Source organism: Mustela nigripes, chromosome 7, assembly GCF_022355385.1.
Source record: "Mustela nigripes isolate SB6536 chromosome 7, MUSNIG.SB6536, whole genome shotgun sequence".
Classification (NCBI taxonomy): Eukaryota; Metazoa; Chordata; class Mammalia; order Carnivora; family Mustelidae; genus Mustela; species Mustela nigripes.
In genome coordinates this window covers 21,881,745-21,908,547 of record NC_081563.1, presented here as the reverse complement: position 1 = coordinate 21,908,547, position 26,803 = coordinate 21,881,745, and the positions used below count along the sequence as shown (strand labels likewise).

Here is a 26,803-nt window from a genome sequence, read left to right as displayed (position 1 = left end):
TGTATTTATGATTTTCTTAACATTTTCCTTTCTCTAGATTATTGTAAGAATACAGTATATAATACATATTGACATGCAAATCATGTGTTGACAGTTTACAGACTTGCAGTCAACAGGCTATTTAGTAGTTAAGTTTGGGGGGAGAAAAAGTTAACATGCAGATTTCCCACTGCCTAGGGGTAGGGGCTTCTAGCCCTGTGGTCAACTATGTATTACATTTATATCATTATTAAGCAGTCATAAAAAAGAATGGAAGGTTTTTATGTACCGAAATGGAACCACCTCCAAGGTACACTCGGTTAAAAGAAGCCAGATGCAGGACAGTGTGTGTATGGGTTTGAATTAAAAGGGTAAATATAAAAAATTTGCTTATATGTATAAATATATAAAATATCTTGGATCTGTAACAAGGAACTGATTGTGCGGATGTGGAGACAGGTGGAAGGGAGTCTTCACTTTATATCGTCTGTTTCAGTTTTGAGCCATGTGATATCTTATCCCAAAAATGAATATAATTACTATAAAAGATTTTGCAGTTAAGTCAAAGATAGCCTAATCTGAGGCAGAAGTGGAGATATTTCCTCATTACAGAAGTGTTTGAAGCTGAGAGCTGTCCATCCAACAAGCATTTAAGATGGTACTATTAGGCGAACTGCAGCCTTATCTGCACCAAATTTTGAGTTCTCACAAAGTTGGTCCTAAGTCACAGCACACTTACTTTTGCCTTTAGGCCACTAAGAGAGTTGGGGTGGGAGTCCTTTTACTCCCGCTTTTAAGCTTGGCTAGTTCCTCCCACGTTTTTCTCAAATGTTTTGTGTGACCAAGGGAATTTAATAGGTGAAGTTCTTTGGGAACAAAAGAGTGGTTGACTCCACCCCTTCTTGTCCCTATTTATACATGCTGAACTCTACTAGTTAATATGCTGAGACCTGTAAAGTTTATATGGCTTTAAATCTCTCGGAAAGGGCAGAAATTTGTTACCAGCGTCCCATCTCCCAAGGAGGGAATGGGGAAGGGCCTATGCCCAAGCAAGGCCAAGGGCCAAGCCTGAGGCTCATTACAGGGTAGCGTCCCCACGCCAAGGTTTTTCTACTGGTTTCCCTTCCGTGTCCTTTCCCTAGCACGCTTTGTGTTTTTGTAGCTCCCACCCTTGTCTTCCTGAGCGGCTGCCCGGTGCGGAGGATCCTCCAGCAGCCTGCCAAGGCTTCCTCTCTCAGTCTGTGCCCTCAGCTCGGACGGCGCCGGGGTAGTTACTCTCGCTCCAGCCTGGCCCTGCCTGCCACACGGCGGGTAGTCTTGACCGTTAGGCATCCTTCAGCGCTCGGGAGCGGCGGCGAGGCCTGGGCGCGCAGTACGCTCGAGGCTCGCGTACAGGGCCCGTGGGAACCCGCGGGGCGCGACGACCCTCATCGCGCAGGCGTCAATCTTCCTTTCTTGACACTGCAATTCCCAGAAGGCCACGCAGCGTCCCCCGCGCGGCTTAAGCCCGGGAGCCTCGCCCGCTCCGAAAGGGCGCGGGATTGTCGCCGCACTGCATTATGGAATACATAGTCTGAGAAAACGTCTTCGGGCATAAACTCCCCACCAAGCTCACGTGTTTACCTTGTGCTTTGGAGGCCGGGGGGTGGGGGGAGGGGATCAATAAAGAGTAGCTACCAGATTTCGTCATAAAACCGCGACCAGACAGGCGGCGCCATCTTCGAACTTGGACTTCCGGAAGGACTTTGGTGAGGGTAAGTGTACCGCAACTGGGTGTGCGGGGGCCCCACGATTACTCCTCCTCCTCCTTTTCCCATAGCACTAAGATATTGGGAACCAACTCCCGACTCCGCTGTTCCTTCTCTGCATAGCATCGCGACCTCCAGCCCTGGCGCTGCTACAGAAACTCACACACACCCCACCTCCTTTTTTGTATTGCAACCGGACATCCCTCAGCCCTGCTAATCACGGCTCTGGCCTTCTTCCCCGACGCGGTGCGGTAGCACGGCATCCTGTGTCCCGGCCGCGGCGCTGCTTACATTGCATCCGTCGGACTCAGCGAAGCTATAGTAGTTCTGAGCCTCAGGGAACTCGGGGCTCGCTCTCAGCGCAGGCTAGTGGTGGAGGCTGTCCCCACACCCATGACTGAAGAAGGACAGGCGATCACTCCTAGAGTGGTAGCGGATTAGTCTCACCTGCTGTGTCCCAGCCTCTTCCTCCATGAGGCTCTTCTAACCCCGGGGTTGTGCCCGGCGCGCTCCAACCCCATTGGCGCAGCCAAGGGCCAGTTATGTTTCCCTTCTGGTGCTTTTATCCCGCGGCAAGTAGGCTGTCCGCTGGGGAAGGCGGAGGAGGCGACTTCGGCCCCACCCGTGGTAACTCACTTTGTTAGAGAGATGTAGTGTGTTTGGCGAAGCCTCTTCGATCTAGCGGCATATTGTTAAAACAAACTTCAGCCATTCCCCTTCCTTGGTTACTTTTTGCCATCCCGTCTTACCTAATATACACTATATTTTCTTAATAGTTTTCTTTAAATTGTTTTTCAAGTTTAAGTGCTTTAGTCTCAGTCTGAGCAAGACATATGAAACCGTGGGGTTTCAAGGATTGTGGAGTTTTTTGGTTTTTTTTTGAGCGAGCGCGGGCGCGGAGGGGCGTCGGGGGGGAGGGGCGCCGGAGAAGGGAATCTTAAGCTGGCAGCAAGCCCAGCGGGGAGCCGGATTCCAGAGCTCGGTCTCACGACCCTGAGATCACGACCTGAACAGAAATCAAGAGTGGGAGGCTTACAGGCTGGGCTACCCAGACGCCCCCACGGGCTAGTTTTTCATACAAGTTAAAATAAACACAGTTAAAATCGTACATTTTTGTATCTCTAAAATCGTCTTGCATACCACCAGCTGCGCCATCGAAACATTTTGGGAAACAGTGTATTAGACAAATGTGTTTAAAGTAATTCCATACTTCAGGAACCGTGTTAACTGGTTATTTTCCTTGACTGGGGAAATCCTGGCACCCTTGAGGCAGTATTCCAAACAAGTTGAGGTGCAAATGTAAACTTCTATAAACTGTAGCACCAATTAAATATCCCTTCCTTTACTTGTGTTTAAAATTTGTGTTGTGAAATCATAAATGGAAATTAACTACCGTACCCTGCTGCTGTCTTCTACAGGAGTGAATCCTTAAAGGAATTTTTTGCAGCTTGAGGAGTTATTCATTAAATCAACAAAGTTTAATTATTGCGCTTACCATGTACCAGGTTCTGGATTAAGTAGTGAATCAGGCAAGATTCTTATGAAACTTTGAAGTGAAATAGATATGAAATAAGTAAATACCCATGTTTCTTATCATAAGAGAATTCCACATGGACTGAAGAGCTACATTTAAGGCAGGGTGGCTCAGTCAGTTTAGCGTCTGCCTTTGGCTCAGGTCATAATCCCAGAATCCTGGAATCAAGTCCCATGTTGGCCTCCCTGCTCAGTGGGGAGCCTGTTTCTCCCTCTGCTTGCTGCTCCCCCTGCTTGTGCTTGCTCGCTCTCTCTAATGAATAAATCTTTAAAAAAAAAAAAAAAAGCTACATTTAAGATTCAAACTAGAGGAAGTATTAGAAGAAAATAAAATAGGATATGTGTATATTGGCAGGGTAGGAAATGGCCTTTTTTTTTTTTTTTTAAATATGTGTCTTTTTTTTTTTTTTTTAAGATTTTATTTATTTATTTGACAGAGAGAAATCACAAGTAGGCAGAGAGAGAGAGAGGAGGAAGCAGGCTCTCTGCTGAGCAGAGAGCCCGATGCGGGACTCGATCCCAGGACCCTGAGATCATGACCTGAGCCGAAGGCAGCGGCTTAACCCACTGAGCCACCCAGGCGCCCGGAAATGGCCTTTTTAAGACGCAAAACAACTCATAAAGGAAAAGACTGAGAAATTTAACTCAGAAAAATATAACTTAAAGTTTAACAAGAAACATTATAAACAAAGTTATTTTTTCTAAAAAGAAGAAACAAAGTGGGGCACCTGGGTGCCTCAGTCAGTTCAGCACCTGACTCTCGATTTCAGCTCAGGTAATGGTCTCAGGGTATGGATGGAGCCCCAGGTATGACTCCAAGCTCAGCGAAGAGTCAGCTTGCGATTCTCTCTCTCCCCCTCTTTCTCTGCCCCTCCCCCCCAATAATAAATCTTCTTTAAAAAGCAGAAACAAAGTATTTGCAACATAAATAACAACTCCACAGATCAATAAAAGATTGATTCGTCCTGTAGAGATATGGGCAAATTATATGTATAGGCAATTTGTAAAAAAAATATAGATGTCCTCTCTCTCTCTCTGAGACAAAGAAATAAATAAAATTAAAAAAAAAAAAAAAAGTGGGTCCCTGGGTGGCTCAGTCAGTTAAACATCTGCCTTTGGCTCAGGTCATGATCCCAGGGTCCTGGGATCTAGTCCCACACTGGGTTCCTGGCACAGCTGGGAGTCTGCTTCTCTGCCTGCTGCTCCTCCTGCTTACACCTATGCGCGTGCTGTGCTCTCTCTCACACAAAGAAATAAAATCTTTTTTTAAATAATTTTTTAAAAGATTTTATTTGTTTGTGATATATTCCAGGTGCCTGGGGGGGTGGCACAGTCAGTTAAGTGACTGACTTTTGGTTTCAGCTCAGTTCCTGATCTGAATGTCGTGAGATTAAACCCGTGTGGGGCTCCTTACTGGGTGAGAAGTCTGCTTGAGATTCTCTCTCCGTCTCTCCCTCGTGCTTGTGTGTGCATGCACTCTCTCTCAAATCTTTAAAATATGTGCGTGTGTGTGTGTGTGTGTGTATCCATATTATTGTCCTAAAAAGGCCATTTCCTACCCTGCTAATATAAACATATCCTATTTTGGGGCACCTGGGTGGCTCAGTGGGTTAAAGCCTCTGCCTTCGGCTCAGGTCATGATCTCAGGGTCCTGGGATCGAGCCTTGCATCGGGCTCTCTGCTCTGCAGGGAGCCTGCTTCCTCCTCTCTCTCTGCTTGCCTCTCTGCCTGCTTGTGATCTCTGTCAAATAAAAAAAAAATTTTTTTTTAATCTTAAAAAATATATATATCCTATTTTATTTTCTTCCTTTATCTAGTTTGAATCTTTATCTAGTTTGAATCTAGTTTGAACCTTAAATGTAGCTTTTTAATTTTTTTTAAGATTTATTCATTAGAGCGAGCAAGCATAAGCAGGGGGGAGCATATACATATATGTATATATATGTGCGTATATATGTGTATGTATATATGGATATCTATACATATATTCACATATGTGTGTGTGTGTGTGTATATCTCGTTGGATATCTGTGTATCCAACAGATAAAAAGAAGTTGCTAACTTCAATCATTATCAGGACAATGCAAATAAATACAATAGGGAAGAATTCTTTCATGCATTAGATTGGTAAAAATTGAAGATTGGCAAGGGTGTGGTAAAATGAGTACAACTATAATTCTGTGAAACACTGGATAGTGTTCTCCAGAAGAATGATGTGTTTGTGTGTACTGATGTGGAAAATCTTTTAGGCATACCTAGAAATTCTCAAGTGATAACCTGTTTAACTAGTTCTGTGTTAACTGACATTCCTCTGTAGAGTGTAGGGACCGATGCCCATGGCACACTATCCTTGAAGCCTATATATAGGCTTTTTTCCTATAGACCTGGTCATTCTGTTCCACTGACTGAGTTGAATGCTTGCCAAGAATCATTGTGATGGTTCTCAACATTTTTTAATGTCAGTTAACTTGTTACCATATTTATATAATTGTGATATATGTTTGAATTTTAAAGAAATTTGAGTATGAAAGAATTACTGCTATTAAAACTAAGTTGAGGGGCACCTGGGTGGCTCAGTCGTTGGGTGTCTGCCTTTGGCTCAGGTCATGATCCCAGACTCTTGGGATGGAGCCCCACATCAGGCTCCCTGCTCAGCGGGAAGCTTGCTCCTCTCTCTCACACTCCCCCTGCTTGTGTTCCCTCTCTCCCTGTCTCTCTCTCTCTGTCAAATAAATAAATAAAATCCTAAAAAAAAAAAAAAAGTGGTTGAAACATGGCAGATAAATTGGTCCTTCATTGTTATTCTTTACATCTTACATGTATTTACAGGTATTTTGTGTCAACTAAAAGTTTTATAAAAACAATTCCGAGAAAGAAAGCAAACTAAGTTAAATGCTTCAGAAAGAAAAAAGAGGTACATTTGCAAAGAAAGAAAGAGGTTGCTGAATAGGTGTGAGTGAGACAGCTGTAAAAGATTGAGGAAAATTTGTAAAAATTTGAAACTTTGCTGCACTTGAACTGCCTCTCAAGAGAATGTTCCAAGAAAGTTACCGTCAGTAGTGTCTGTGCTGCTGAGAGATCAGGTTAAATGAGACTGAGAGGTGTCCATTGCATAAGTTGACCCGGCAGTTCTTGATGACTTTAGCCTCAGTGATGAGTTGGAGGGCAATATCCTAGTCAAAATGAAGCAGGGTAATTAAAACACTAAGGGCCGACAACTCTTTAAAAGTTTGACTGTGGAGTGTGGGGGGTGGGTATGGGTTAAAGGATTGTTGTATGTATGTTAAGATGAGAATTAGAGACATTTATTTTTTTATTTATTTATTTTAATTCCATTTATTTATTTGAGAGAGAGATAGTGAGAGAGCATGAAAGGGGAGAAGGTCAGAGGGAGAAGCACAGACTCCCTGTGGAGCTGGGAGCCTGATGCGGGACTCCATCCTGGGACTCCAGGATCGTGACCTGGTTCGAACGAAGTTGCTCAACCAACTGAGCCACCCAGGTGCCCGAGAATTAGAGACATTTAAATGCAGTTGGGAAACAACCAGTTTAAAAAAAAAAAAAAAAAAAGGCTAACCAATTCCAGTGTCCTTAGGGAGTGGGGGAATAGAGTCAGAACACAAGTGGAAGTTTGGCTTAGAAAGTAGATGAGGCGATTCAGATGCAGGTCGTGTTAGACTACTTGATCAGACATCGAAGTATGTCCCACATAATGGCTTTGGGTTTTGTTTCGGAAATCAGAGGTAAAATCAACTGCTGAGAACCAGGGGATCAGATGTTGGGGGAGAGGTAATGTGGGGGCTGACGAGAGAAAGTGTGATTGCTAGCCTGCTGGCAGCTTAGATATATACGTAGAGTATAAGGATGATTGGTTCATCCAGAGCTTAAATTTTGCCAGTCCTGTGGAACAAAAAGACGAGAAAGGAAGTTTGTACTATCGGCAAAAGTCTGATTAAAATAAAGAAATCTAAGCTGGATAGGATGTGGCCAACATGGGAACTTGGAGCGATCAATGACGGCAGCTTGATATGGTTGAAGAATAGATACGTTGATAGCAATTGAGCAGTCTAGCTATAATAATGGAAGGTTGCGATCAGATAGTGGGATGGCTTTGTGATTTAGGAGGTTAAAGGTTTTTTTGAGACAACAAGGTCCATATATTACGGCGAGTGAGTAGCAGTGGTTTAGCTGAATGTTAGGGAGCTTCAAAGGAACAGTTTTTAGAGGCTAACGAGGACTGCTAGTCTTCCGGTGGCATTGGAGAGGAACTGACAAGACACTGATCCCGCTTTCTACTGTGGGGTCAGTGGGATGTGACAGAAGGAGAAGCCTCTACTGGAGAGCCTGGAAAGCTAGAAATTTCAATTCCTGGAATTTTTTTCCATCCAAGATTTTAAATATGATTTAGGTCTCACCAATCACATATGTTCTTGAAGAACTCAAATTTGGACCCGAGTTTAGACAGGGGAGAGGCAGGCCAGGAGGCCATACATTTTTCTGGTTCAGATTGTGGCAAGGGTATGATTCTGGACCTGGGAGCCAGAGAAGGGTTTTCCCTGTGGAGTCAGGTCACTTTCTGATCAGTGCAGAGTCAGTTCATGGAGCCATTAGCTGTGGCAGGGGCTTCTTGATTCACAGGTGCCGCCTCATCGTGGCATTGGGGAGGTCCTGTGGTTCTTGAACTGGCAGCTGCCAGGCGACTTCCCATTTTGACAAGCACTTGTTCCTAAACTGTACAACGCCCCCCCCCCCACCACCACCACCAATGATCCTGTGCAGGTGGTTCTCAAGCTTGCATGTGCATCACAAGAGTTTGCAGGGCTTTGTGAAGATAAAAGTGCTGGCCCTATCCCAGAATTTCTGATTCAGGAGGTCTGGGACAGCGCTGCTGATGCTGCCCAGACCACGCTTTAGGAACCACTGATGTGAACTATGTAGTACCCTCCAGTAAATCCCTTGCAGCTGAACTGGCTAGAGAGGATTCTGTTCCATGCAGCTGAACCTTGACCAGTAGAGGGGTCAGATAACCATTTCATTCATGTCTTCTTCTGTCCTTATCTTTTGATCTGTCAGGGCTTAAAAGAAGTAGTTCTTGTATTTCCTGAAGATTTTGCTTTGTTTTGATAGTCATTTGATGTCTAACAGTGCATTACACTTCTCTTTTATACAAGTTAAAGTTTTATTTATTATAAAGTATTCCCTTTTTGTCCCTTTTAATACTTTTTCCCTTGAATTCAACTTTGCTATTACCAACAAAACTCCTGTTTTCTTTGTGCCTACATTTGTCCTATATATATATATTTTTTTTTTAAAGATTTTATTTATTTATTTGACAGAGAGAAATCACAAGTAGATGGAGAGGCAGGCAGAGAGAGAGAGAGAGGGAAGCAGGCTCTCTGCTGAGCAGAGAGCCCGATGCGGGACTCAATCCCAGGACTCTGAGATCATGACCTGAGCTGAAGGCAGTGGCTTAACCCACTGAGCCACCCAGGCGCCCCTGTCCTATATTTTTATATCTTTTGACTTCCAGCTCTTTGAGTTCCTTTGTTTTAGATATCTCTTTCAAAGCATATAGTTTGGCTTTTAAATCAATCTAAATCCAAATCTTTATTCTTTTTTTTTTTAATGGATGAATCGATCTTTGGTTATTGTTATAGTCATATCTTAAGTCATCTTGTACATTTTTTTCTTTTGTGTTTCTTTTGTTTTCAGTTTCTTACTCTGTAGCCTTTAAAACAACTCCTTATGGTTCCAGTGGCCTGCTAGGCATTTTAGAATCAATGTAGTATACTGCTTTTGGTTCTATTAAACATTTTTTTTTTTAAGATTTTATTTATTTAGGGGCGCCTGGGTGGCTCAGTGGGTTAAGCCGCTGCCTTCGGCTCAGGTCGTGATCTCAGGGTCCTGGGATCGAGTCCCGCATTGGGCTCTCTGCTCAGCAGGGAGCCTGCTTTCCTCTCTCTCTCTCTCTCTGCCTGCCTCTCCATCTACTTGTGATTTCTCTCTGTCAAATAAATAAATAAAATCTTTAAAAAAAAAAAAGATTTTATTTATTTATTTGACAGGAAGAGACACAGCGAGAGAGGGAACACAAGCAGGGGGAGTGGAAAAAGGAGAAACAGGCTTCCTGCTGAGCAGGGAGCCTGATGCAGCGCTCAATCCCAGGACCCTGGGATCATGACCTGAGCCAAAGGCAGACGTTTAATCACTGAGCCACCCAGGCACCCCTCTGTTAAACATCCTTTAAGGCATATACAGACCCATGGGGCTTCCTTTCTGTGATTTGAGCTATTTCTCCTTCTCTGTCATAGGCAGGTTATTCTGGCCAAAAACCTTGCAGTTCTGTGTTGCTCAGCTTTTTTGGTCTGGGGTGTAGTGTTTTGTTTATCTCTTGTCAGTTTACTTTTGCCATGATTGCACAAGTGATTTTCTGGGTTTGGGGGGAAAAAATGAAGAGGGGCGCTTGGGTGACTCAGTCAGTTAAGCGACTGACTCATGGTTTTGACTGAGGTCATGAGCTCAGGGTCATGGGATCAGGCTCTGCGATCAGCGGGAGTCTGCTTGAGACTCTGCCTCTCCTTCTGTCCCTCCCCTGCTCTGGTGCATATGTGAGTCATCTCTCTCTGTCTGTCTGTCTCTTTTTAACAGTTTTTTAATCCATTCTTCAATGTGGGAAAGATCTTTTAATGTGGTAGGATGTTCCGTAATTATCTCATAGCCATCTGCCGCCCCTCTTCAGGTAAAAGATTAATGGCAGAGTGCTGAAGAACTTTTACTTATTATTATATAAATCTATTTCTTGACTAGTATTCACAAAGGTGGATGTTAGCTCTAGGCATCCTCCTTCAGTTTGGTCTAAATTTTATGTATCTATCAGCAGCTATTCTTTTACTTATTTACTTATTATTACCATGTAATGTATTATTTGTTTCAGGGGTACAGGTCCGTGATTCATCAGTCTTACACAACACACAGAGCTCACTTCAACACATACCCTCCCCGGTGCCCATCAGCCAGACACCCCTTGGTAGTTATTCTTTGTAGTCTGTTCCTAGGAGGTTTAGGGAGTTTAGGAAGATTTTTTTCACTCTTTTGTTTTTATTTTTTAAGGGGAAGGAGGTGACTCATTTCATTGGGCTTTAGGGAAAGAAATTGAATAATTATTCATTCACTGCATTATCCTTATGAAAAAACTTCAGAGCTTTAAATTAAACTGGGTGAAAAAGGGGCATCTGGGTGGCTCAGTTGGTTAAGTGTCTGCCTTCGGCTCAGGTCATGATCCCAGGGTCCTGGGATCGAGCCCCATATCGGATCGGGCTCCCTGCTCAGCAGAAAGCCCACTTCTCCCTCTCCCACTCCCCCTGCTTGTGTTCCCTCTCTCTCTGTCTCTCCCTCTGTCAAATAAATAAGTTAAATCTTTTAAAAATAAATAAATAAACTGGCTGAAAAATACAGTGCTTGGCACATAGTAAGCATTTAATAAATAAATGGTAGCTTTTTTTTTTTTTTTAAGATTTTATTTATTTATTTGACAAAGATCACAAGTTAGGCAGAGAGGTAGACAGCGGGGGGCGGGGGGGAACAGGCTCCCTGCCGAGCAGGGAGCCTGATGTGGGGCTCAATCCCAGGACCCTGAGATCATGACCTGAGCCAAAGGCAGAGGCTTTGACCCACTGAGCCACCAAGGCGCCCCAAATGGTAGCTTCCTTACTGTCTGTTCAGTGCTAGCTCCATTAGTGTGTAAGTTCCATGAGGGCAGGGACCTTGTCTATCTTGCTTATTGTCATATTGATCAGTTCCTAGAACGGATAGAAGATGCTTAGTAATTGTTAAATGAATGAGTGATCAGGGAGCTTGGGTTTCTGGCTGGGGGGGTGGACAGTGGGTGGGGCAGGAGGAGAAAAGACAGGAAAGGAGGAAAAATCGGAGCCAGTGCAAATAGCTTTTGCCTTCTACTCATGTGTATGTCTCTGCAGGGGCAGCCATTGTAGGGGGTGCTGATGGATACCTGCGGGGTCGGCTGTGTTGCCCTGGGGGAGGCCGGCCCCGTGGGGAGCATGACTGTGGTAGACTCTCCTGGACAAGAGGTGCTAAATCAGCTTGATGTCAAGGCCTCTTCCGAAACAACTAGTGCTGAGGCTTCCAGAGAGATGTCTTTGCCTGCGCCTTTGCCTGGATTTGAGGACTCTCTTGGGGAGAGGAGGCTCCCTGCAGAGCAAGAAAGCCTCTCCAGACTTGAACAGCAAGGTATGTACCTTGTCCTCTCCTCTTCTTATCTCCCCGTGCTTAGCTTAAGATGAAAGAGAGCAGGGTGAGCTCACAGGATCCTACCAACCTGGGTATGGTGTAATCTATTCCAAAGAGGTTTGAGCTCTGGTCCCATCTCACAGACCCATATTCTTCTCTACAGATCTTTCTTCAGAGATGTCAAAGGTCTCAAAGCCTAGGGCCTCAAAGCCTGGCCGGAAGAGAGGTGGTAGCACACGGAAAGGCCCCAAAAGGCCCCAACAGCCTAATCCTCCATCAGCCCCTCTGGTTCCTGGTCTCTTAGATCAATCCAACCCTCTATCCACCCCCATGCCTAAGAAACGAGGTCGAAGGTCCAAGGCAGAGCTGCTACTGCTGAAGTTGTCCAAAGACCTAGATCAGCCAGAGTCTCCACCTCCAAAGAGGCCCCCTGAGGACTTTGAGACCCCTCCTGGGGAACGACCCCGCCGAAGGGCTGCCCAAGTGTAAGGATTGTGGGGCACAGCTTGGGTGGAGGGCGGTCGGGGTGAAGGGTTGGTGGGGGCAGGTGTTGGAGAGCTGAGAGGCTGTGACGAGTTGTCAGGTAAGTGGGGGTAGCATCTGGGTTCTGGGGACTTGAGCCATCTTCTAGCTCTTACCATAACAATTTTTTATCTGTTGCTGAGTTTGTCTAGGAGTTGGTTTTCCCTGCCTTGTATCCTGTCACATTCTCCAGTTTCCTCCAGGCCTTCGTTGTAATTTTCCCTGCCCAGTATCTATCAGTCTCTGTGCCCTTCCATTCTTCTCTGGGCTCTCACTGATCTCTGACTGCGGTAGAGTGCAAGTGCCTTGGACTTGGAGTTGCCAGACCTGGATTCAGATTCCATATACGTGATCTGAGTCCTCTCTTGGCCAAGTCCCTTAACTTCCCTAGATTTCTGGTTCTTTATCAAAGTGGGGGAGGGGAAACGAATAGCTGCTTCCCAGGGTCACTAGGCAGGTCCACTGAGATAATCGGCCAAGTGTCTGGAAAAGTGGGCTCTCAATTAAGTGTGAGTATGGCTCTGACCCCGCCCTGTTCTGCAGGGCACTTCTGTACCTTCAGGAATTGGCGGAAGAGCTCTCAACGGCCCTGCCTGCTCCAGTGTCCTGTCCTGAGAGCCCCAAGGTGAGCAGCCCCGCCAAACCGAAGAAAAACCGGCAGCAGACAGCCTGTCAAGGTGGAGAACAAGAGGATGACACTGCGCGGGACGAAGACTTTGTTCTCCAGGTTGAGGCTGAAGATGGAGAGGAGAGCGAGGCCCCAAGCGAGAGCTCCTCTGAACCTGAGCCTGTGGTGCCTCAAAGCACCCCGCGAGGATCCACGTCAGGGGTAAGCTGAATGAACAAGAAGTGAATGGGGAGACAGGGGGATTGTTAGGAAGGTCTGCAGGGTGCCCCAGTGGAAAGCTTTGGCCTAGTAACTGATGGCCAGAATAAGTAAAGGAGGAAACGTTGAGCAGGCAGGGGCTTGGGGGCAAGCGCATGATGTCACCCCTTCAGATACGGGCACCTGCACAGCACTAGGGGACACATGTGAATAAGACAGCCTCCTGCCTGGTGGAGTCCACCGTGGGAGGAGGGCTTAACCGGGAGGGAACCAGAGGCTTCTGGTGTGTCAAGGAGGCAGTGAACTGCTGGGGCTTCACAGAGCAGTGAACAGGGCTAGGCTAGGTCTTAAAAGGCAAATAGGAGAGATTGGTTTCCCCGGGAATTCCTGGGACAGGGCATCAGAGCAGGCAGAGCTGTTGAGAGCTCTTAGCAAGTTCCCAAAGGTATAGCAGTGCCCTGCAGGACCAGCAGAAGGCTGGGGGCAGTGGGGAGGCAGTGGGGGGATCGAACTTGAGACGATGGAAGGACAAAGACTTGCAGGAGCTAACACAGGTGTGTGTTTGTTGAATTGTGGTAAAATATACATAACATAAAATTTGCCACTTAAACATGTAAATTATTTTTGGGGCATCTGGGTGGCTCAGTCCATTAAGCATCCAACTCCTGATTTGGGCTCAGGGTCGTGAGATGGAGCCCCGTGTCAGGCTCTGTGCTAGGCACGGAGCCTGCTTGAGATTCTCTCCCCTCTCCCACTGCTCCCCCCACCCCAAAAAAAGTACAACTGAGTGGCATTAGCCCATTCCTGGTGTTGTGCAGCCATCACTGTTACCCATTTCCAAAACGTTTTCATTATCATAGAAACTCTGAGCATCAGAAGTTTTTAAGTAGAAAAATAACGTGATCAGTTAGGACGGTAGGTCAGCCTGCAGCGGACATCAGAAGACAGCTTCGGTTGTCCACGTAGAAATAGCGCCTGGATCAGGCTGCAAAGCAAGCAAAGGTGGGGGATAGGTGCAAGAGACATTTAAGAGTATTAGCGGCACTTGGCAGTTTCTGAAAAGAAAGGAGTAGGAGTTTCTAGTCTAGATGTTGCTCTTAAGTGCCGGACTTTGGGACAGAGGGATGGTGGAAGCGGGGGAAGAGTGAGGGTGAGCAGGGGAGGTGATGGGCTCATTTTCTGACACACTGAGTTGGAGGTGCATGTGTGTGCTGCCCTGAGCCGTTCTACTGGAGATGTCTGGTTGCCAGTCATGTGCATGAGACCAGTGCCTTCCTTGTTTCAAGTACAACATTTAAGGGAGCACCCAACCTCTCAGAAATCAAGATAAATATTTTGATGCAACAAATTTTTACAAAATAATTTGTTAAATCATTTTAACAAATAAAAGTAATGCAGGGCCCCTGGTTGGCTCTGTCAGTTAAGCATCTGCATTGAACTTGGGTCATGATCCTGGGTCCTAGGATGGAGCTCTTGTTGGGCTTACTACTCAGTGGGGAATCTGCTTCTCCGTTTCCCTTTTCCCTCCCTCCGCTCGTGTTCTTTGTCTCATGCACTTTATATTTTTTTAAGATTGTGTTTATTTATTTAACAGATAGGGATCACAATTAGGCAGAGAGGCAGGCAGGGGGGGGGGGAAGCAGGCTCCCTGCCGAGCAGAGAGCCCGATGCGGGGCTTGATCCCAGGACCCCGGGATCATGACTTGAGCATGAGGCTTAACCCACTGAGTCACCCAGGTGCCCCTCATGCACTTTATTTTTATAGTATATTTATAGAAATAAAATCTTTTAAAAAGTAATGCAACAAATTTATGATGAACAAAATACCAAAGTTTTAAATAAAGACAGGAACTGTATTTACTGATTTTCCTTTTGCCTTAGGCTCTATAACATGGGTTGGCACCACACTGTAAAAGTCTAGAATGTAGAAAAGCTGAACTGGGTAAAGTTTACATTTACTAAGATGTCAGGCCTAATGATGGTAGTCAAAGCCATGGGCATGGGATGAGAGTCCCCAAAGTATATGTATAGAGGGTCGAGAAGACAGACTCTGGGAAATACCTTCATCACACAAACCTGTTGGAGGAGGGGAGTGCCTGTGGGGGAATATCGGGGAGGCAGGAAGACTAAGGAGACGCTATCCCATGGGGCAGGGGTTTCAGGAAGCAAATGGGAGTCCTCTGAACCACATGCCATGGAAACACCGAGGAGGGTGAATAGAAAATACGTAACAGGCTTTGCAGTTTTGATGGAGGAGCGGGAGCAGAAGGTGGAGAAGTCACTGTAATGGCGGAGACATCAGTCTTTTAGTCAGGCTAGAGAGGAAGCAGTGCCAAGAAAAGTAAAAGCGGGAAAAGCTGCCTTCTGGGGACTTTCTCTAATCTATAAAATTCTTTTTTCCCATATGCTCCTCAGAAGCAGAAGCCACACTGCCGGGGAATGGCTCCCAATGGCTTACCAAATCACATCATGGCCCCTGTTTGGAAGTGCTTCCATCTCACCAAGGACCTGTGAGACTTGACGGGGGCTGGGGATGAGAGGGTGGTGGAGGCATCTAGAAGTGGGGCCAAGGGAAAGAGGGAAGGCACTCACAGGGCAGGACACTGAAGACATTCGTAACTAAAAGGCACTGCTCCAAAGGCAAAGAGCTCCAGAGCAGTGCTGTCCAATGTAATAGTCACTAGCTGTGCACGGCTATTTAAATGTGATCTACACATAATTAAAATTAAAGGTCCAGTTTCTCAGTTGCACTAGCCACCTTTCAAGTGCCCAGTAGCTACTTGCGGCTAGTGGCTGGTGTCTCTGTCAGCACAGATGTTGGATCACTTCCATCATTGTAGAAAGGTTTACTGGACAGCGCTGCTCTAGTATTTCTCTCCTCCTCCATTGATGCTGCTTCTGTTCCTCCAGCCGAGAACAGAAGCATTCATACTGGGAGTTTGCAGAATGGATTCCGCTGGCGTGGAAGTGGCACTTATTATCTGAGCTGTAAGTTAAAGAGACATTCTGAAGCTGGGAGGGGGTGACATCCCTGGAGACAGGAGGGTAGCAGGGAATCCTGGGGTGGGTGAAACTTCCAAACTCACGCTGTTCCCTCCCTGCCCCCAGTGAGGCAGCTCCCTACCTGCCCCAGGAGGAGAAGTCTCCACTGTTTTCTGTCCAGCGTGAAGGACTTCCGGAGGACGGCACACTCTACCGAATAAACAGGTGAAGATTGCGTGTCTCTCTGTGATTCTAGGGGATAGAAGCAGGAAAAAGGAATATGGAGAGGGATGACAGATTGGCCCTGTTTTTCCCCTGATGCTATTCCAGGGGGTTCCAAGGGAGGAGTTGGATCTGGCTGGATCTGGTCAGCCCGCCCTGATCTGCAGTGCTCGTCACTGCTGGCCAGACTGAGGGGAGCGAGGGGGATGGAGGGCCAGTTTACAGGTCACATCTACGCAGAGAGACCCAGACAGACCGGCCCTGGGGAGAACGCTGTGGTAAGCCAGAACGCACAGCCCATTATCTTTGAAGGGGAACTAGAACTGGACAGGCTTTGGAAGGAAAAAAGGAAAGTACAGATGGTGGCCAAGCACTGTTCTCACCTGTAGACCTTTCTTGAGACTCTGGCCCTTTCCTAAGCCAGTTCATACCTGCGCCAGCTGGAGCTCCCATTCTGTCCTCATTACCTTTTCTTTTTTTTAAAGACTTAATTTTTTCGGAGCAGTTTTAGATTCACAGCAAAACTGAGAGGATGGTGCAGAGATCGCCCATGTCCCCTGTCCCCCATCCCCCTTCTTCATGCACAGCCGCCTCCCCTCCCTTACCAGCCTCCCCCACTAGAGGGCGCATGTGTTACAGCTGATGAGCCTGCACTGACCCGTCACCACTTGGAGTCCATGGGTTACATTAGGGGTTGCTGTCGGTGTTGTACTTTCTGTGGGTTTGGACAGATTTGTAATGACCTGTCCCCGTCATTATGGTGTCATACAGAGTAGTTTTACTGCCTTAAAAATCCTCTGTGCTCTAACCACTCCTCCTGCCCTCCCCTCTGACCTGTCGCTATCATGGATCTTTTTTTTTTTTTTTTAAGATTTTATTTATTTATTTGACAGAGAGAGAGATCACAAGTAGGCAGAGAGACAGGCAGAGAGAGAGGAGGAAGCAGGCTCCCCCCGAGCAGAGAGCCCGATGTGGGGCTCGATCCCAGGACCCCGGGATCATGACCCGAGCCGAAGGCAGAGGCTTTAACTCACTGAACCACGCAGGTGCCCCTGTCATGGATCTTTTGATGTGTCTATAGTTATGCCTTTTCCAGAATGCCCCATAGTTGGGATCATGCAGTGTATAGCCTCTTCAGGTGGGCTGCTTTCACTTAGTGATATGCATTTAAGGTTCCTCCATGCCTTTCCATGGTTTGGTAGCTTGCTTTTTAGTGCCAGATAATATTCCATTGTTTGGATGTTAATTTACCCACTCACCTATAGAAGTCTTCCTTACCTTTTGTTAATTCCTTTCTTCCTTCCATCTTTGACTTCTCTCTAGATTTAGCTCGATCACAGCACACCCGGAGCGCTGGGATGTGTCCTTCTTCACAGGGGGACCCCTCTGGGCTCTGGACTGGTGTCCAGTGCCAGAGGGGGCGGCAGCTTCGCAGTATGTGGCCCTTTTCTCCAGCCCTGACATGAATGAGACACACCCACTGAGCCAGCTTCATTCGGGTCCTGGGCTGCTCCAAGTCTGGGGCCTTGGGACCTTGCAGCCAGAAAGCTGGTGAGGTGGGGCTGGGACGCTGCCATGGGAGGGTGGTTGAGGAGGAGAGAACCTGACCAGGAGAGCTGGGGAGGAGTCGGGAGGCCTGGATTGGGGCTAGGCATGGGGTGGAACACAGGCTCTGGTGGCCCTAGGCCCCTTCTCCCTGCCCATTCTCCCCCTATGCTTTCTCTCCTCAGTCCTGGCAACAGGGCTCACTTTGTCTATGGGATTGCTTGTGACCACGGCTGCATCTGGGACCTCAAGTTCTGCCCTAGTGGAGCATGGGAACTTCCAGGCACCCCTCGGAAGGTACGTCCCAGTTGGTTGTAGGGTACCCTAGGACTCACAGGCAGAACAGAGAAGCCCTATGAGCCCAGTTTGACAGCGGAGGATGGAGTTTTCCCAGAAAATCCATGTTATTTGCAGGGACCAAAACCTCAAAAGTTTTCTGAGAGGCGGCAAGCCTTAGCACAGATCTGGTCTCCCCCCTCTAGGCTCCTCTCCTGCCCAGGTTGGGCCTCTTGGCTCTTGCCTGCTCTGATGGGAAGGTGCTGCTGTTCAGTCTCCCCCATCCAGAGGCCCTGCTGGCTCAGCAGCCCCCAGGTGAGTAGCACAGCAGGCGGGGAGTCGTGGTGCTATAGCAGGCCCTGTCTGGTCTCTCATGAAAGTCCTCCCGGCCTAGCCTCTGGACAAAGCCTCACTCAGCACCCCACTCACTCTGACTTCACACCTCTTGTCCTCAGACTTGCTCTCTCTAGCAGCCTGCAAGGGGTACTGTCTCCTGCCTTCTAATCACTGGGCTCTTCCAGCCCATTCCCCTTTCCCCCCGTTTCCCTACTCTGTGCTCTGAGGCTCTCCTCTCCTGCTGCCACAGCTGACTGGCTGTGTAAAGAGCTGCTAAGGCTGATCTCCCCTGCCACACTCTTCCCCTTCCCCGAATCCTGTGCTTGACCTCTCCTGTCCTCACTGCCTCGCACACATGAGCGCCGGTCTCTGTTGGGAACAGATGGAGAGAATGTAGAGCTGAAGATGAGCAGGAAGAGGAAGGGGTTAGCAAAAGGCACCTCCTCTTTGTCAAATTTGCTTTTCAACTGTACTGAATATTTAGAGAAGAGGGCACCAGGCTTGAGCCCTGAGAAATCCCATATTTGGTGGTCTGGTGGGGGAACGGGCTGAGGAAGGAATAGGCAGTGAGGAAATGAAGACAGATGCGTGAACAATTCTTGCAAGTAGATTGGCAGTGAAGAACTCCTAGTTGGAGGGTGGTGCTTGAGGTGAATCGGGGTAAAGGAGAGGTTTGGTTTGTGTTTGTTTCATTCAGTGCATGTTTACATCTCAATATGAGAATGACCCAGTAGGGAGAGAGAAAGTGGATCATTCAGAATGGGAGGAAAGAAAGATAACCAAATGAGCAAAGTTCTGGAAGAGGTGAGAGAGGGTGGGGACAGAGCAGAGTGGAGCAATTAGCCATTCTGATGGGGGAAGGACACACGCCCACACAACAGAGTGGGGAAGGGAGATGGGGGCGGGTGGAGGTCGATGGATCAGTGTGCTGCAGAGGTGGCTGTCAGGGAAGGTCATTCTCAGATCAGGGGTGCTGATCTCAGAGCAAGGCAGGTAAGGACGTCAGTCCTCTGTTCCCAGAGCATCAGTTGCCATCCTTCTTCCCTCGCAGATGCAATGAAGCCTGCCATCTATAAGGTGAGTGAGGAACCTGCTACCTTAGCCAAGGCTCCATCTTCTTGAGCCTCCCTTTCTGGTTCCACAGTGAGTCTCCTTCTGCCTCTACCCCCGACGGGATTAAACACTGATTTTAGACTTTGTTGCAAATGGTAAGTATCCCTAAGTCTGGTCCTGGCTCTTCTGTCCTTGTAGGTACAATGTGTGGCAACCCTCCAGGTGGGGTCTATGCAAGCTTCAGACCCCTCTGAGTGTGGTCAGTGCCTTAGCCTGGCCTGGATGCCCACCCGGCCCCACCACCACCTGGCTGCTGGATACTACAACGGTAAAAAAAAACAAAGCAGAGCATAAGGGGCTATTGCTCTTTAAACTTTATATATGCTTGTTTTTTGGTGGCGGTTTCCTTTTTGGTTCAATGCTGGGCATTATGGTTAAGCAATGTAAAAAAAATACAAAGAAGAAAGAAAAAAGTCACTAGAATTTTACTACCCAGAAAAATATAATTAAGAAAAATGAACAGGGGTGCCTGGGTGGCTCAGTCGTTGGGTGTCTGCCTTTAGCTCAGGTCATGATCCCAAGGTCCTGGGATCGAGCCCTGCATCAGGCTCTCTGCTCAGTGGGAAGCCTGTTTCTCCCTCTCCCACCCCCCTACTTGTGTTCCCTCTCTCGCTGTGTCTGTCAAATAAATAAAGTCTTTAAAAAAAAAAAAAAAGAAGAAGAAGAACAAATGAACAGGGGCACGTGGGTGGCTCAGTCAGTTAAATGTCTGCCTTTGGCTCAGTCATGATCTGGAGGTCCTGGGATCAAGCCCCACGTTGGGCTCCCCGCTCAGTGGGGAGTCTGCTTCTTCCTCACCCTCTGTCCCCCATCCCCAGCTCATGCTCTCCCTCACTTGCGCTCTCTCTTAAATAAAATCTTAAAAAAAAAAGAACATCATTTCATGGAGTTCTCTATGCATGTGTAAGATAAAAAATCAGATGGCAAGAGAGAGAATTCTGTAGTGATGGGATCATACTATATAAGCTATATTAAAGATTTTATTTTTACGTAATCACAGCCAACGTGGGGCTTCAACTCTCAACCCCACGGTTAAGAGTCCTATGCCTCACTGACTGAGCCAGTCAGGTGCCCCTACATAAGCTATTTTAAATGAAAATACATGAAATTTAAGAGAGATGGGGTACGCTCCCCATAAATGTTCCTTCACCACAGAGACATTAGTTCCTTAAAGATACTCTTAAGGTTTAAACGGGGAGAGAAAAGGATCATAGGTAAGAGCATTCTGGTAGTTGGACTCCACAGGTGACAATTTCATGGTTAGACCTCACCAGTAGTCTCCCCTCAGGAGGTCAGGAAATGAGCACTCTCACGCTTCTAATGGTCCCTCTCTTTTATGTGTGCTTCTTTTGGTGTGGTGATTCTTACATCATCAGGGTACATCATTCTTGGTGTTGTTTTGTTGTCTTAATTCCCCGAGTTACAATTCTGCCTTAAAATGATCATGCGCGTCCACCGGTCCGCCCCTCTCGGTCCGCCCTTGTTGCTCCATGACTGATTTGGCTCAGCCGGAGTTCGCCGCCAGTAAGCTCTTCCAAGAAAGGTTCATGGGTGCTTCATTTCTGAGTTTTAGGTACAAATAGTTTCCCCAGCTATTGTTTATTAAATTCTTACTCTTGGGGCGCCTGGGTGGCTCAGTTGGTTAAGCATCTGCCTTTGGCCTAGGTCATGATCTCAGGGTCCTGGGATCAAGCCCCATGTAGGGCTCCCTGCTCAGCGGGGAGTCTGCTTCTCCCTCTCCCCCCAACTCATGCTCTCTCTCTCTCTCTCTTTCAAATAAATAAATAAAATCTTTTTTAAAAAAATCTTACTGTTCTTTAATTTGTCTTTTATTGGAGTTACGCTGTTGACTCCCTCCTCCTCTGCCAGCCTTTGTCACGGGGCAGCTTGTTTGGGGTCGGCAGAGTTAGTCTCTGTTTGTTCATTTGTTTTCTGCTTCTCTACATCTTTTTTTTTTTTTTTTTTAATATTTTGTTTATTTGACAGACAGAGATCACAAGCAGGCAGAGAGGCGGTGGGAAGCAGGCTCCCCACCGCGCAGAGAGCCCGATGTGGGGCTCGATCCCAGGACCCTGGGACCATAACCCCAGCCGAAGGCAGAGGATTTAACCCACTGAGCCACTGAGGCACCCCTGTTTCTCTACGTCTTGTTGCTTTTGGCTCCTTGCCGGTTCTCTTTGTCTTCTAGCAGAGTTGGCAGACATTTCTCTAAAGGTCCAGATAGTGAATATTTTATGGCTTGTGGGCTGTTTGACCATTGTTAGAACTACTCAACTCTGCCATTGAGAAATGAAGGCAGCCATACATTACATGAACGAATGGGTGTGACTATTCCCAGTCAGACTTTATTTACCAAATCAGGCAGCAGGCTGTATTTGGCCCAAGGGCTGTAGCTAGTCAACCTTTGTCCTAGAGGGTTTATGCTTTTTTAAAAAACCCCTTTGTATTTAGTAGAGAATAGAGGCTCTTGGGTGTACTTAGTCTGTCTTTCAACCACAAGCCCTGGACTGAGCTTTTTTTTGTTGATGAGAGTCGGAGCTGAAATACCACCGAGGGAATGTGGGCTGGCTGCTCATGATCCCTATGTCCTTTCATAAGGGGGTCACAGCTGAGGGTAAAAGCCAGAGGTCCTAGGAGCCCAGACAAAGACATTAGAGCAAAAGAAGAGAGAACTTGCCTTTAATACCTACACCTTCTTTCCCTATCTCAGGCATGGTGGTTTTCTGGAACCTTCCCACTAACTCACCCCTGCAGCGGATACGGCTCTCTGACGGCTCCTTGAAGCTCTACCCCTTTCAGTGTTTCCTAGCCCATGACCAGGCTGTGCGTACCCTTCAGTGGTGCAAAGCTAACAGGTACAGGACAGGAGAGCTGTGGGGCGGGAGGTGAAGCCCGGGAAGTCTGGTGCTCCCAGACTTGCTCAGATTTTATCTTCTCTCTCTTCTTCCCTCTTTCCACAGTCATTTCCTTGTCTCTGCGGGGAGTGACCGCAAAATCAAATTCTGGGACCTTCGACGACCTTATGAACCCATAAACTCTATCAAGCGCTTCTTGAGTACAGAGCTGGCCTGGCTGCTCCCCTACAATGGTGTCACTGTGGCTCAAGACAACTGCTATGCCTCGTACGGCAGGATGCAGATAGGAGGAGCTCTAGGGACAGGCCCTAAGGGTTGGGTGCAAAGTGTGCCAGATTGTTGTGGGGAGAGGAGGGTTGAGAGTTGTTTCACTGAGGTAATCTGAATTCTGGAAGGAATTAGGGAAGGGAAATGAATGCAATCTTGGAAAAAGGAAAGTTTTATTTTGTCTTCCTCTTACAGTTATGGACTCTGTGGGATTCATTATATTGATGCTGGTTACCTTGGTTTCAAGGCCTATTTCACTGCTCCTCGAAAAGGCACTGTCTGGGTGAGCCCCTCTCTTCATTTTCACAGGAAAACGATTCCTTTACTCAGCTACTGGAGATCAGGAAGAGGCAGTAGTTTTGGATAGAAGAAGACAGATGTATGGTAACTGTATCATGAGAGATAAAAGTTATGATAAACTTTTTTAAAAAGTTTAAGTTCAGTTAACTCGCATATAGTGTATTACTAGTTTCAGAGGTAGAGGTCAGTGACTCATGAGTCTTCTGTAACACCCAGTGCTCATTACATCATGTGCCCTCCTTAATGTCCTTCACCCCATTACCCCAGCCCCTCACCTGATAAACTCATTTCTGTTTCTGTGGGTGTGTCTTCTGCTTCAGACTGTGCTGTCGTTTCCAGTTCACAGAACTGAAACAATACGAGTGCATGAATGAATGAAAGAAATCTGTCTCTTACTAGAGTCTTTCAGGATCCGACTGGCTTGGGACAATAGCCGCAGGAGATATATCCGGGGAGCTCATTGCGGCCATATTGCCTGATATGGCACTGAACCCAATAAATGTCAAGCGACCTGTAGAGCGAAGATTCGTACGTATATGACTATTTAATGGTAGCACCATCTGTTAGGTCCTAATCCACATGACCTCCTAAATTAGAACTGTAAAGTAGTAAGATACAAATATGGATGAGGTCTCCCAGACCTGTTACTGTCCCAGGAAGTCTTAGTACAGAGTTGTACAGAATCTTCCCAACCCTAGTGCATCTGTGCATGTGTTTAAACATACTGCCTTCCATCTTTAAGTCTTTCCTGCCCAAAACCAATTTTCTCTCTCTCTCTCTTTTTTTTTTAAGTAGGCTCCACGCCCAGCGTGGAGCCCAACGCAGGGCTTGAACTCACGACCCTGAGATCAAGACCTGAGCTGAGATCAAGAGTCGGACGCTTAACCGACTGAGCCACCCAGGCGCCCCATCAATTGTCTCTTTTATTCTGTCTCCAGTATTCTAGGACCTAATCTCATGGTCTCCTTTCTAGCCTATATATAAAGCAGATCTGATGCCATATCAGGACAGCCGTGAAGGCCGAGACCATTCTTCAGCTTCAGCTGAGGCCCCCAACCCTCCCAAAGCTCGGACTTATGCTGAAACTGTCAACCATCACTACTTGCTCTTTCAAGATACAGATTTGGTAAATTGAGGCCAGGAGAATGGGTGTACAGTTTTTTTAAAAAAAGTAGAAAACTTTAGTCCTGGTACAGGAGGGCATTGTAAGGAGCCACAGTGCAAAGATGCAAGACTAAGAAGCTGCTGGCTTTCTCTTCCCCAGGGATCCTTCCACGATCTGCTCCACAGGGAGCCGATGCTGCGCATGCAGGAAGGAGAGGGGCATTCGCAGCTCTGCCTGGACAGGCTGCAGCTGGAGGCGATTCACAAGGTAAAAACCTTGTCTCATCTCTTCACCCATCTTCACACTCATTTCCTCCCAACTCTGGACCTAAAGATCAAGGACATGGGGATGAAAAGGTGCAGAGGGAAGGAAGGATACAGCTCTGGCAACCTCATCTTCCAGAGTGTGACAGACCAACTCCTTCCTACCTCTCTCACTCCATCATGGTCCTGTCCTTTCAGATTGTCACCCCATCCCTCTACCCCCCCCCCCCCTCCCTTTACAGCTAGGACTCACCCTAAAGCACCAGCTGCGAACAGCTCTCTTGTTTGCTCTTCTCTTCCCAGGTCCGCTTCAGCCCAAACCTGGACTCCTATGGATGGCTGGTATCTGGGGGACAGTCCGGGCTGGTTCGGATCCATTTTGTCCGTGCACTCACCTCACCACTGGGCCACCGTATGCAGCTTGAAAGTCGAGCCCACTTCAGTGCTATGTTCCAGCCGTCCTCCCCGATTAAAGGGCCTGGCTTCCCTCCAACCAGCCACCGCCTTCTGCCCGGTCCCTAGTCGTGGTCCACACAGGGCCTTTGGAATGAAGTCTGCCAGGAACACACGGCCCCCCCATGCACAGAGCCATAGGAACTGGGGGCTTCATGGATAGTGATGCTGCCAGACCTGGACCTTTAGACCTGCCTTGCCAGGACTCCTTAGATACCTCTCCTTCCACAGACTTCTGTCATCACAGCCCCCTGCGGGCAGGGGGGCTATCCCTCCACAGACTCTCAAGGCTCCTCAGCCTAAAACTATGGCTCATGAGTAATACTCAGGCCTGACCTAGGCTTGGAAGTCAAATTGCTCATATTGAGCATGTTGTGAAGTGGGTAAAGCTAAGTAAAGGTACTGGGTGTTTTTGAGACCACGCGCGAGTGGGTGTTTGGAGAACTGCAAAGGGTATCCGCATGAAGGCTCCTGTGTGACTGTATTCTAGGGTCTAGTATTGTTGCCTTCTCAACTTCCTGTTGAGAATAACCAACACACAGGCCCAGGAGAGGTGACAGTAATTTATTGGACCGAAGCTGCTTATAGTACTTCTTTAACTGAGGAACACCACAAACACCCTGCCAGTAGAACAGTGGCTCAGATCTTACTTGCTCCTGCTTATGAGATATTCCCAATCACTGGTCATCTGACCCTACTTGAACACTCCTAGGCAGTCATGTTTTAAAAAACCTTCCTTTATATCAAGTCAAAGAGTATACTTCTATATAATTTCACCATGGGTATTAGGAAATCTAGTCATTTTCCCCTGTGATTGCCCTTTTACGTATATTTAAAAATAGCTATCATGTGTTTCCCAAGTCTTTTCTTCTCTAGATTAAATATCTTCAGTTACTTTAACCATTCTTTACACGTCATGATTTTTGGTCCTTTATGATACTGTCACACTGTTGGCTTATTAAACATGTCTAGCTACTTTATTTCAAATCTCTATATAGGAGGTGTTTAAAACCCAAGTAATGTATTGTTTTATCTCCTCTTATTACAGTTCTCTTGGGGGATACTGCAGACTCATAGGGACCGCAATACTGCCTCTGAACCAAAGACAGACCCCAGCAATGAGAAACAGGCAAACCATAGTGTATGGGAGTACAGTCAAGTTTGGGGGAAGTAGTGAGATGACCTCAGGAAAGCGAGAAAAATACGCAGCCAGCTCCAACCAAGGGAGTGGAGATTAATTTAGTGCCTACCTGGAACAAAACCCACTGGCACTGTGGTCTGGTTGGCCAGATACCTGGGAACAGCTTTCTGCCTCTTGGGTGTAGGGAATTTATCGTATCTCAAGAAGAAAGGTATCAAGCAGTTCAGTTTCCTTCCTGTACAGAAGAGGAAACAGAACCCGGAGGCAACCAGACTATTAGCGGCAGAGGGATCACAACCCCTGTCAGTGCAAAGGAGGAAAGTACTGTAATCAAGCTCAGGTTAAGCCCGGTTTGTTTTTGAGCTGACTGATAGGGAAGTGCCTTCATTGCAGAGAAGTTTTGCTCCTCCACAGCAGCCCCTTGACATTGCATTATGGAATTCCACTTTCAGTGGCAGAAAAGATGGGACCTGGCGACCCATGCTGTTGAGGCTGCAGGTTGGTGCCTGCAGCCCTGCTTCTGCTGCTGACTCTTAGCCTTGGTCTCTAACTCCAAAAGAATATCAGGAGAATGCTTTCAGCCCTTCCTCTCTTTCTCTACCATAAACTCTTTTTTCTCTGAAGGCCATTCTACTTCAACCTTCCCTCCCAATATATACACTTTATACTATAATCTATGGATTCCTGTATTTTACTTCCTGTGCCTTTGCTCACATGGTTCCTCCATCTCCACATAAACCCCATTCATTCTTCAAGATCCCAGCTCAAATCTCACCTTTTATCAAGGAGCTTCCCAGATTTCTCTAGTAAAAATTCTCTCTCCCCATGTATTCTCAAGAGGGAAGGGGAAAAAAGAGTAAATCACATGTTTATTTAAACATTTGATCTACTTCAGGTATTTCACGTATGTTACTTAATCATGAGGTAGATACTGCCCCATTTTAACTGTAAAGATAAGATTCTGAGAGTTTAAGCAGTCTGAAAAAGGTCACTTTACTACATAGTGCTGGGCTTTGAACGTAGACACTCTGAATTCAGAGAACAACCTTCTAACCTACCACATTTGGTCTATTACATTTACTAATGTAAA

At 46.9% G+C, this 26,803-nt stretch overlaps 1 protein-coding gene across 1 annotated transcript; it reads left to right on the top strand.

Annotated features, from left to right (window-relative positions):
- The first annotated feature begins 1,292 nt into the window (after positions 1 to 1,292).
- Positions 1,293 to 25,472, top strand: GTF3C2 (general transcription factor IIIC subunit 2). Its single transcript, XM_059405328.1, has 19 exons — positions 1,293 to 1,733; positions 11,237 to 11,507; positions 11,671 to 11,992; positions 12,573 to 12,858; positions 15,271 to 15,365; positions 15,766 to 15,843; positions 15,964 to 16,062; positions 17,383 to 17,610; positions 17,790 to 17,901; positions 18,087 to 18,195; positions 19,268 to 19,293; positions 19,468 to 19,597; positions 22,040 to 22,184; positions 22,290 to 22,451; positions 22,647 to 22,734; positions 23,151 to 23,279; positions 23,725 to 23,877; positions 24,016 to 24,123; positions 24,423 to 25,472. The coding sequence occupies exons 2-19, from the start codon at positions 11,261 to 11,263 to the stop codon at positions 24,639 to 24,641; spliced, it is 2,736 nt and encodes a 911-aa protein (XP_059261311.1). The 5' UTR covers positions 1,293 to 1,733; positions 11,237 to 11,260; the 3' UTR covers positions 24,642 to 25,472.
- The last annotated feature ends 1,331 nt before the right edge of the window (positions 25,473 to 26,803 follow it).